At 38.2% G+C, this 12,633-nt stretch overlaps 2 protein-coding genes and 1 long non-coding RNA gene across 4 annotated transcripts in view; 2 read left to right on the top strand and 1 right to left on the bottom strand.

Moving 5' to 3' along the window:
* Positions 1–12,633, bottom strand: part of LOC309501586 — a 460,649-nt gene that overhangs the window by 336,255 nt on the left and 111,761 nt on the right. The gene's annotated exons all lie outside the window — the stretch shown is intronic.
* Positions 1–12,633, top strand: part of epha4b (eph receptor A4b) — a 127,681-nt gene that overhangs the window by 88,226 nt on the left and 26,822 nt on the right. For both annotated transcript variants that reach the window (XM_082173490.1, XM_082173491.1), the window contains 2 exons: positions 11,522–11,589; positions 11,887–12,012. In XM_082173490.1, the coding sequence (XP_082029616.1) occupies positions 11,522–11,589; positions 11,887–12,012 (194 nt within the window). The remainder of the gene's footprint in view (positions 1–11,521; positions 11,590–11,886; positions 12,013–12,633) is intronic.
* Positions 1–12,633, top strand: part of LOC309501506 (uncharacterized protein) — a 496,325-nt gene that overhangs the window by 58,718 nt on the left and 424,974 nt on the right. The window lies entirely within an intron of this gene.

Below are 12,633 nucleotides of genomic sequence, written 5' to 3' on the forward strand. Positions count from 1 at the left end.
TTTTTTTAAAGAAAGTCAGGGCGTGTGCAAAATTAGAAATACACTACTACTACTACTACTAAAAATATAATATTTTAAATAATTAAATAACATCATTTAAATAATAACATTAAAAAAAATTAAGATTGCTTAACCGTTCATGCTTTTTATCCGCAGTATTTATCATTTTTAATTAAAGGTCAACCAAAATGAACTTCTTGTCACGTTTAGCCTCATTTACACTGTTGTTTTTTCACAAAAAACAAAGGCATGCACTTTATGCCATTTCATTTTCTTTTGGCCGATTAGCAAATGAGAGTTTTATTACGTTCACGGCCCCTTCATAGATTAGGGCGACACTAGTAATCATGTCAGAGGTCAGACTCCTTAATTAATTGGATTCTGACTGCCGTACTGAATCAAACTAATAAAAAGCGGCTCTCAAAAACAGGATCATTATCACCGTAATTTTCTCTCCTGCATTCTCAATTACCGTAATGAATCGCTAACAAATGAGATGTTGCTCCACACCTATCAGAAACACATCCTGGAATTTAGCACATATCTCCATTTAATCTCTTCACTTCACTAATAATGACTTTGGCTGGAGTAAATCTTTTTTTTAAACAGCAAGCGTAGGCCTTGGATGTCTGCCAGGTCTCCTCCAGCAGAGAAAGGAGCCAAGAGCAAGTATAGCTTTAAGAAAATGAAGGATCAAGAGACAAGGGACGGGCGTTTTGTTTCGCATTCATTCGGGCTATCTGTTATTGCGTGATAATGTAATGACCGCACGATGCAGCGTCGACGGCCCCCGTGAGCTGGAGCCGTGGGTGTCTCCGATTGCCATTAATCTGAAAAGCCACTCTGCGTGATGAAAGCATTAGGGAGGCATTTCTCAGTCCGTCTCCATCTTATTAGCACTGTGGCAAACACACCGAATGATTAGAAACCGTCTGATCTTTGAAAAAAGCCTGTCGTTTATGCTAATCAGGCCTTCTGATGGACACTGCAGGCCAAAACGTTCCCTCACCAAAAATATGGAGCATTGCAGAGCCTCTCTGTGCATCTCTTTCAACTTTGTCAATTTTCTGAGACAAATTTTGTACAGACGTTGAATAGCGTATTGTAACTTCTCTTTTGTTCTGCATTGCATGCGGCATAGATGCTCTAAAGCCCAGAAACAAATCCGATCCCTGTTTCTCTCCCTTTCTCTTTATTGGCGTGACAGTAGTGAACAAAGGATTCAGAACAAAGTGCTGTCATTTGTTGAATTTCCTCATTACCGAATGTTGACGAGATCATTCACATAATTTTCTTTTTTTTTGTCAGTAATAGAGACCCCTGAAAGTCATGTACTTTTATTCTAGCTTCAAACACGGCCACTGCCGTCTAATTTGAAATATACCAAAAGTGTTTTGGACTGCGTCAGATGTTAACAAATGTATAAACGCAACTTATTATCTAGCGATCTTCAAAATAAAATTTCTTCAGTGTACAAATCTTCTTTAAAGCATAATTTTTCTCTGTACATTTGAGTTATATGGGCTGATAGATCTTTAGAGATGAAAAAAACAAGGTTATTGATGTGAAATTGTACTTTCTTTAAATCAGCATATTCACATCATTTACTTTCCCACATGTCGTTCCAAACCTCTATGTCTTTATTTTTTCTGTGTAACACAAAAGAAGAGTTTTTTCTTTTCTTTTTTATCCATGGAAGTCAGTGGGTTCCAAAGCAACACAGGACCCTCTGACTTCCATTGTTTGGACAAAATCAAGTGTAACGCAGTTCGTTGTTGTGGGAAGAAGGAGGCGGGGGCCGGCGAAAATTCACAACCTTAATAATAAAATAATAAAGTACAAAACTAAAGTAAAAGACAGCAGCCCCTCACGGACGAGTGCTGTCACATATAATAAAACAAACAAAACACAAGTCCAGGCCTGTCCTCTCTCGATCTCCACTGTCGTCACTCCTCCTTTTATGCTTCCGCTCATCATTAATCACGCCACTCGTCCTGCTCGCCACATCAAGCATTCTTGAAAAATGAAATATTCGTCAAAGTATATTTTGTGTTTTGGAAGCAAGTCACCTCTTTAAGCAACACAGAAACCAAAATGCTGATTTAAAGAACATATAATATCCCATCAAGTATGTTTTGAATCTCATCTATATAGCACATGTAACTTAATACAGTGAAAAAATATGCTTTATAAGAAGAGTTAAACATAAGGTGCTGCAAAGAACCATTGAAAAATCTTTATTTTGAAGTAGTGTTTATACAATGTTAGCACCTGACGTTGTCTGAAATGTTATTAATTCAAATTAGACTACAGTGGTGGTGTTTCTGAAATTTAGCATTTTCAGTTTGGGTTAACTATCTAACTAACTATTTAAAGCACCAGAACTTTGATTTCTAAACACTCTTAAAAATAAATGTTTTATTGGCGTCTCTGTTTCTTTAAAGGAACCGTATGTAAGATTGTGGACAAAACTGGTACTGCAATCACTTTCAAATGACTGTAGAGTGGTGTATCCCCTCCCCCTCCCCCCTGACTCGAGGTTGCCAGATAGGCTGGCATTTTTTATCCGACACGTTTGTAGCTGCAGCTGTGGTAACTAGAGCAGAGCTGGCAACCCGGATGCCGAAACACTACTGACTTCGTGATTGGTAGATAGGTGGAGGGTGGAGCATCAGGCCAAAACACAAGATGACAACATCAACATCAGTTGAGGGCTGCAACTTCACTTTTTAAATGACAATATCCTGGCCGGACTACTGTTGTCAGTGATATAAGTATTTGAAATGAACATGATTTCTTAATGTCTAGTGACATATCAGGGCCATTTTATGATTAATTGAAATACATTTCTTACATACGGTTCCTTTAACTTCCATGGAACCTTACCATTCCACAAAAGTTGTGTTATAGTAGAAGTATAGGTTCTTTAGATTTTTAAACTGTTCTTCACACAAAGACAAAAATGGTTATTTAAAGAACTGTTCAGTGAAAGGTTCTTTGTGGAGCCAAAAAAGCCAAAAATGCTTTTTATTTTAACTTTTTCAGAATTCCAGCGTAGCTGCATGAATTAGCTGTTGACTTTTGCAGATCTGAAAAGGTCACTCTGTCTCCTACGCTTCTTTAGTTCTCACATTAATAAAAAGTAAAATCCACACATCACCTTGACCGTAGTTGTTTTGTGTCATCAGCATGGGCGGTTATCTCAAGGTCACATGCTTATTGTCAAATGAAAAGCTAAGGTTGGTCACCTCCCGTTTTAATGCTGTAAAAAACACAAGGTAATCAAACAAGCAATTAAGCATTATGGGAGGAAATAACTTCATGCTGTGCCCTTTGCAGGCTCCTTTCAGGTTTTACAGCTCTTCCCCAGCCCAGACGCGCGCCAAACAGGAAGTCAGCATTTAAGACCGCCTGCCATTCATCACTCTGAGAGGAGGAGAATGTTTTAAGGGTGGAACAGATCAGTCGAGAAGGTCAGCGTAGAGGTCAGATGTGTGTATTTTGCAGAAGCCCACGAAAAAACATGCATGTTTGTTTAAATAAAAATCAAGTTTAAAAAGGACGTTTTAATTTCAAGTTTATTATAAACTAACTGATATTTCAAAGGGTCATAACTTTGTCCAAACAGTCACTGATTACTCTTTAGCGAATGGCTTACTTCATGTAACTTACTCTCTTGCTCTCATTTCTAAGGCGGTAATTTCGTGTTTGTAAAATGAGACGCCGGATGAATTAAAGCAGATGAGGTGATCGTAATTCAACACACTGCTGGAGCGCGAGGGTTAAGAGCAGCAGCAGTCATGGGAATATCTGAACCATTTTCTTTTTCACCTAATTTTAATTCAGTTAGAATCAGTTGGCAAGGACATGTGGCTAGGGAGGCTTTAATGGAGATGAATGAAATGCCATCCTCGTATTTCTGTAGTCCACTTGCACCAAACAGTCTCGATCAACTCTTCTGAATATCAAGCCTGCTTTTCATCTCAAATATGTCTCATTGTGCAGCTTGTTTATAGTCGTTTTGTCCAAAATTTGAATTTCGAGAAAGTTTTGTCAAGGTTGAGAGGTTCTTTTGCATCTTTCTTGCCTTTGAACTTCCATTAGATTCACATTTCAATTTGAGACTGTTTGGTTTCAAAGCCTTCCCTTTACATCCATATTTACTCAGTTTAAAGGTATCAAACTTTCTTCTAAAGGTGTCTCGGTGTAAAAACCCATCCACCCGAGGTGACGCCGAGGAGAAAGTTTCCTTGCGTTTGATCACGCCGCCGTCTTTGTCTGGCCGGCGTTCTTGATCCTGAAGAGATTCTGTTTTGGAGAGAGCCGTTTTTCACACCAGGCACCTCGCAGAGATGGGGGAATCAAAAAGTGCCTTAGTCAGCTCGCCGCTCAAGGCAGGGGCTGATGGGAATGGGCTCTACAGCTCTTGGGTTCCTGTTACAGTGGATCACTTTCTCCCCAAGTCTCATTTCAATAGCGTTAGTATGCTGCAGCTCAGCAGAGCGCTCCGAGCAGAAAGCACACTGTCAGCACAATCGTCAGCCCCTGCTCCGACTCGAGCCCTCAAAGAGTGTCAAGACGTAGATGTGTAAGTATAGCGAGAGAGATAAAAGGAAAGGAGAAACGATGGCGATGGAAGTTCTAAAAAGTAAAAAGGTCAGATAAGAGAGAAGAATAACTGAGATGTTGCGTGACATGCATAAAATGGCAAACAAACTATAACAAGCTGTTTTATTCCTCCTTACATTTGTATTAAAGGGATAGTTCACTTTGAAATTAAATTTTGGTATGTTTTAGCTTACCTCAAGGGCATCCAAGATGTAGGTGTCTTTTTTTCCGCAGTAGTTTCAATTTTGATATTTTTAGGTCAAACCGTTCTTGTCTGTCAGTCATATAATGCAGGTCGATGGTCACTGTCTCAAAGAGCAAGCACAGAGTCCAAATTAAAACAATTCCCCATCGTCCAAATTAAACAATTCCCCATCGTAAGTACACATTGATGGCCCAAGACACGAAACGAGCGGTTTGTGTGAGAAAACGAACAGTATTTATATCGTTTTTACATCTTATACACAGCTGCGTCCAAACGATCTGAGAGCGCGGGCGGGTATAGATATATACACTAGATGTCGCATTGGCTAGCAGTAGCGATGGGGAATTGTTTTAATTTGGACTCTGTGCATGCTCTTTGAGACAGTGACCATCGACCTGCATTATATGACTGACAGACAAGAACGGTTTGACCTAAAAATATCAAAATTGAAACTACTGCGGAAAAAAAGACACCTACATCTTGGATGCCCTTGAGGTAAGCTAAAACATACCAAAATTTAATTTCAAAGTGAACTATCCCTTTAATACTTTTATTTTATTGAATTTTTTCTTTCTTTTTTTTCTTTTTCAAATGCATGTACACTACCCTTCAAAAGTTTGGGGTCTGTAAGATTTTTTTTATTTTTTTTTTTATTTTTAAATAAGTCTCTTGTTACATTTATTTTATCAAAAATGCAGTAATAATGTGAAATATTATTACAATGCACAGTAATTTTACAGCTCTGTTTTAATTTTTTGTATTTTTTCCTATGATGGAAAAGCTGAATTTCAGCAGCCATTACTTCATTCCTTAGTCACATAATCCTTCAGAAATCATTCTAATATGTTGATTTTCTACACAATAAATATTTCTTATTACTATCAGTGTTAAAACAGTAAAATATTTTTTTGTGGATAGATTTGTAACATTATTGTTTTTTAAATTGTCTCAATTTTTTTTCCTTTAAAATATATATAAAAAAATATATTTATTGGAACTGTGCTTTGGTCTTTACTATGCAATAAAGCTGTTTAAAATCTGAATCTGTATAAGAGACCATCAAGCTATAGAAAAAAGGTTAACTTTAAAAAAAAAAATTCCATATAGTGGAAAGGAAGGAGGATTGGGTGCAGTTAAAGGGATACTTCAGGATTTAGCATTAAGCTTTGCATTAGTAGAAAACCTGTAGTATTTTCGAATTACCGTACTTTCCACCCTCATATCCCCCTGAGACGAGAGATTTATGTATTTTTTGTCTGGAAAAAATCCTCCGATGACGCAAAAATCGTAATTTTGCGTCATCTGAGGATTTTTTGGCCAGAGGCTAAAGACTACAGCCAGTAGTTGGGGCTGTTCTGCATGTCTTCACCCCGCCCATAGAGGGTGGGATCGCACTCACAGAATGTACACACAGTGTCAACCATCTTTCTTTGGAAGCTAAGCTAGCAGGCTCTTGTTCTGTGGAGAAAGCTGAGTAGTAGGGGTTACCATCCTCTTTTTCCCGGACATGTCCGGCCGTCGCGATCGTCCAAAATGTCCGGGATTCAGCTTTTGCTTTCTGCAGTCACCATTCATTGTGTACATGCACACCTTTTGTTTCAATCTAACTGAATTCATTCCGATTGGTGAATCTGAATGTAGTGTTTACGTGAACGCTAAACAAGTGATCAGTCGATGTGCGTTTTAACATTGCTAAGAAAATTCCCGCTCCTCCGTGAGAGATAGCCCACGAGACCGGTGCGTCTCACAGGTGTTGCTCATTATCAGTAATCATGCCACCGGCCTCGCGCCGTTCTCCCGCACCCCTCAGCCTCGTCCTGCTCGCCACAGTAAACATAATGAATGGCGACTGTAGAACGCAAAAACCGAATCCCGGACATTTTGGGTGATCTCGAAATCCCGGGCAAACTCGTCACGGAGACACACTAGTAGCCTAGCCTTGTTGTTTTCAACTGCGCTCTCTTACCGGTAGGCGTGGCTTGGGAGTGGCCTCCTAGGGCAGCGAAGCAAGTGCATTCTGGGAGTTGTTGTCTTTCATCCACATGAGCCAAAATTACATTTTCTGGCTTTTCTCAGTCTAGAAAGCTCCAAATTCAAAAATAATTTCACATTTTAAATACACATTAATCTTTCCAGAGGTGAAGTATCCCTTTAATGACAAAACAAACAAACAAACTTAAAAGTGGTCCGTAACGACTTGGCATTCCACATTCCAAATCTTCTGAAGCCATGCAATAGCTATGTTTAAAAAACAAAACAAAAACAAAAATGATAAGTGAACAAATCAGTTAGACAGTTATGTGAACTGAATCGATCAAATAATTGAAAAGATCAGTGGTGTAAAGTATTTTAGTAAATGTAATTAGTTACTAAAGTACTTGAGTATCTTTTTGGCTACTTTGTAGTTTTACTGAGTATTTTGCATGGCATCTAACTTTAGCTTGTTTCTGCTATAAAGAAGTGATATTGCCATCTAAGGGCATTGTCGGTACTATATCTTATGCATTTTGCCTTTACTCAGACAAACTTGTCAACAAGGCTTCTTTATGTGAATGTAAGTGCATTAGTAGGTAGTTGCTGAATCGCAGGTATTTGATTTAGGAGATGAAGTCATGATGACTGCAGCCGGTGATGAGACCCAAACCAGAACATCCAGTGCAAGTAGACTTTGATTATTTAATTTTACTTAACATTATTTTATTTATCCGCTATACTGACAAGACAATTTTGAAGGATATTGGTTTACTTATGCACTTGAGCTTGTCTGAGGCTGTTGTGTCTTGGTTTATTGCAATTTTGAGGTGTGCAGTTTTATTTTGATTTTAGGAAATATCAACTGTTTCTTATTTTCGCTGAGTATGTTTCGCCCTACATTCAGTATGAGTAAAATGCTTAAGGACTGTTAAAATCAAATACTCTAAGACTTTTATTCAAATCATATTGGAATCGGTACCTTTTAATGGAATTATTTCCGCTGCAAGGTATCTGTACTTTTACTCAAGTATGGTTTTCAGTTACTCTTTTACACCTCTGGAAAAGTGATGATTCGTTCATTATTCTGATATTCTTACTTCTAATATGAACTCTCGTGAACATGTCAATGAGAGCTTGGTTGGATGTCCAGATTTTGACAATATCATTTTGATATGTTCATCACACAAAGCTATTGAATAGCTTCAGGAGAGTGATTTGAATGGGCCGATTTTGTTATTCTTTTTTTTCTTTTTTTTTTCCTTTTTCTTTTTTTGCCAAAAGAGTGGCTGGAATATTATTTTAAAAATCTTTTTGTGTGCCTCATGGAAGAAAGAAAGTCATACTGGTTTGGAATTACATTAGGGAGAATAAATGATGACAGAATTAGCATATTTAGGTGAACTATTCTTTATAGAAGCAATGGTATGGTCTGCAGGACAGCCGTCGTGAAAAACGGTGCTCATGTGACAGCATTATTAGACCAGGAAGGTAAATTGATATGTAAATTGAGTGCGCGACTCAGAGAATAAGGAAATATGAACCTGAAATATGCTAGACCTTCACATAGAGCGAGAACAGCTTTTTTCCACTCCCGTCAGCAGAGTACAATAGCAGTCCCAGGCAAACCGAACATCTCATATCTGTCTCCTCTGTGGGGCAGAATGTTCTGGAGAAAGAGAGCGAGAGTGCATTAGGCAACACAAAGTGATTTGTCCTCATGGTGTTCAGGTCGTACTGAGAGAGCAGAGACCATGCTGAACAAAAGCAAGCAGCACTCGCTCATTTATTGGAGGAACACTGGAAGATTGGAGTCGTTCATCAGGATGATGCTCACTGCTTTGTTCGTCAAGGAGAGACGTTTTGTCAATACAAGATGCTCTTTTTCTCATTAGATTCCTGAGAGGCCTGTCAGCCATACAGACGTACAGTGAGAACAGATTTAGAAGATTTGTGCTCCTCAATATCCGCATACACACTATGTAATGGAAATGTATGTTTCCTATTGACGTATGCAGCATAGAATCCACACATTTTCATCTAATCCATCCATCCATCCATCCAGCTAGCTATCCATCCAATGTCTGTCTCTCTATAATTGATCTATCTATCTATCTATCTATCTATCTATCTATCTATCTATCTATCTATCTATCTATCTATCTATCTATCTATCTATCTCATGACAAACTATAAAATGGCATGACAAAATAACATCTGTATTTCAGAAAGTAAGATGTTAGAGTGGTGCAGATGTAACTGTTGTACTTTTAAACATCTCTGTAAATGGATGATGGTATTGGATTATAATCAGCCTAACAAAACGTTAGAAAAAACGAATGCAAAATCATTGTCACAACACACAAACACACACACACACACACACACACACAGTATTTTGGTGTGCACTTGTCATTTTCCTGACAGCATAGCTGAGTGCTATCATAATAAACAGCTGTTATATTTGCTGATATTATCACATTTGTCAGATTGCATTCATAAAACAAGAAGAGAAAGTTACGATCTTAATGAATGGCGTGTTTTCTAGTTTTGATGACCTTAACCTACCGTTCTTGTTTATTTGGCACATTTGTCTCCTTTTTTTTTTCTTCGTTCTTCTTGACATCAATGACAAGATGAGTCGAGGTTTCCACAGTCACCCAGACATGCACACACACACACACACACACACACACACACACGCACAGGGGGATCCATCCGTCCAGCCAATTAGTGGCGTTTACATGATGACAAGCTTGTGTTTGATTCAGCCAAATAAAATCAGCATCAAACAGAAGTGATGGAGCATGATGAACACTGGGAATCGACTCCACTATGTGGTGCATACACACGTATGTATGTGTGTGTGTGAGTGAGGTGCGCTTGCCAAAGACAGAATCATTCAAACTCAGCTTCAGCCTGCCAACTGGCCATGGCTGGGCTCCTGTGACCCTGGCATGGGCGGCCCCTCTCCTCATCATTACTGCCAAATTAAAAGCCAGAAGCCTCCAGCTCATCTGTCTCCCTTCTGCCGACTCTTATCACAGGCTCGGCCGCTCCCTCGCCATGCCGAACGGAGAGCACGCTTATTACGGGAGCCTTGGAACTCGCCCCAAACCAATTATAATCAAAATATGATTTTAAAATGTACTAGTCCTTGATTGTAATGAGAGAGTTCTACATTTTCTTCTCAGATTAGCTGTCATGAGTGATTCTTACTTCAGTTTTGTCTCAGGAACAGGGGAGATGAGAACCTGAAGAAAGGAAATGTAATTCCCTCATAGCTTCTCTCATTAAAGCGTAATGCTGTTTGCAAAGGAGCATAAAAGATTAGGCAGTTACATGTGGGAAGATGCGGAGGCTGATTCAGTTCAAGAAGATCTTCAGTCAAGCATCCTCATGACCTTCTGTAAGGTACGGAGGAAAATAAATGGGTTTCTAGACACACTCAAAGGCAAGTCAGTTCATTCGGCGTCCATATTGGTTTATAGAATTATATAGAATTTCTCCTAACTAATTGAAAGCTGAAGGATTTATATAGGAACCATAAGAAGGAACCATATATAAAAAATGCTATGTTGAATGATGTTTAAAAACTTTTTTAATTAAACGTATTAATTAATTAAACTTCATGTTGAATGTTTATTTTATTTTGTTATTTTACTTTATTATTTTAATTACTGGCACCTTATTTTTATTTATTTATTTACTACATCAATCCTGTAACAACTTGACCTCCCCTTTATTTTTATTCTATATTAAATATAAACCTCCTGATTTCACAAGGGAATTTTGAGCTTGTGTTTAGTCTCATATTCAAGCTTCCATCACAGACACCGAGTCAAACATGTTTATGATTATCTTACGCAAGGATTGTATAAAAAGGCAAACTTGTTCACTTAAAAAATGTGAAACTGCTATTATAATTTCATTACCATGTGCCTTCAGGAAACGCACTTCAGGAAACTTTTTTTTACGTAAACTGCAACTGCAATTAGTTGACAAATGACTGCGATGTTTAAAATGTTCCAGGAGCTTTTATACTGGGTATGTTGCACTATATTGCTGCAGGCGAAAGCAGACGGTTTCAGAATCATACCCACGGAGACCCAGAACACCAGTGGGTATTTTTAGACATTCCAACGTGCCCTCAGAGACTACTCACAGATGTGCTAGTGTGCTCAACACACACACATATATATATGCAAAGACAAACTTTTCTCAGGGCATACACTTATTCAAACTCAAATTTTAACACTTTTATTCATGTTTTAGGTGGCATGCTCATTCAAACACATTCAGACTCAATTAAAGTTAGCATGAAAGGGGAGTTTTGATAGTCTTTTCTTCACAATTATGATGTATATCCGATTGAAACGGCTTCTGGAATGAGAAAAAAAAATGTAGGGTGGGTTTGATTTCGTCCTTCGGGAATTGATTGGATCGTAGGAAGTTGGGCGTTACTAACTAAATGGAAGCAGATCTGAATGCAACATTCTGTAAAAATATAAAAATCTTAAATTATGTTTTCATGGTGACTTAAGTAAATACAGACTGGAAAACAGTGATTAATGTTACAGCTGAGTCTATTATATGAAGGAAACTTCATCTCCTTCAACAGCATGGAAATAATCGTAATCTTTTCCTCACTCTCGAGTCCTGAATGGCAATTTTATGGCTGGTTTATAAAATACACCTTTTTATAGGTGATGTTTTTATCTTTTTTATGCGTTTCAGACATTGTGGCTACATCAAAGCGAAGCAAGATCCAGATGAAGAAAAAATGCAGTTTCAGAACGGGAGAGGTACGGTGGCCAAAATAGCTCGCACACAAACACACAAAACACTCATACATAATGGATTGTCAAAACAAATGGTTGTTTTTAGAGGTAACATAAATGTAAAAGGTCTCTCTTCCAGCTATGAGAGTGGGATATAAATCAAAAACTCTCATGCTCAACCTCACTGTGGAGTTTATCTTTTCCAACATTTTTAGGAGACCGTTTGGGTTTATGGTCCAGTCGTGTCTTGGTTTTCACTTGGACTCAAAATCCCTGTGTGAAAACATATGTGATCTTTTTTTCTTCTTCTTCTTATTGCAGTGAAACTGCCAGGAAGCAGGACGTACATTCACCCCCACACTTATGAGGACCCAAATCAAGCCGTCCGAGATTTCGCCAAGGAAATCGATGCCTCTAATATACGTATAGAGAGAGTTATAGGGGCAGGTGAGAGTCTGACTCTTCTGTAGACCAAATTGTGGAAATAAAATCACTTTGAATCACAAATATACATTATACAAATGTCGATACTTGCACACTAGGGTTTGTTCACTTCATAAAACCTTTTTCTGAATGTTTTAAGGGTGTAAGTTGCAGTTCTTTGATAATGTATGTCAAAGAATAGAGATTTGTATTTGAGCCCTAATTATACAACGTCTGCCAACTGTAATCCTCCCACATAAAGCTGCTGTTTGAAACACTGACCTATTAATACCGCATATCTCTGCGTCTGAACTTAGCTTTGAAATCTCATTTTCCTCAGCGGTTTCTCTGTGAGCGAATATCTGCTTCTCCATTTTCATGCTTCTTTCATTCTTTCTCTGTCTCATTTCCTCTTTCTCTCCATCTGGCTGCAATAGTGTTCATCAGAGTTCTTTAGGGCTTTAGGAGATCTGAATTAAACGAAACCATTTAGAAATGTTGTTAGATTCTTTGTGTGAGAACAGAACAGACGTTTAACCCTGACTTGTTTGGCTGAGATGTTACCCACCACATAGCACAGCTTTCCCCAAACTCTCTCTGTGTAAATTCAACACATCTGACATTCTGCACAGAATGATAGATAGA

The sequence above is a fragment of the Leuciscus leuciscus genome (assembly GCF_965113295.1).
Source record: "Leuciscus leuciscus genome assembly, chromosome: 6".
Classification (NCBI taxonomy): Eukaryota; Metazoa; Chordata; class Actinopteri; order Cypriniformes; family Leuciscidae; genus Leuciscus; species Leuciscus leuciscus.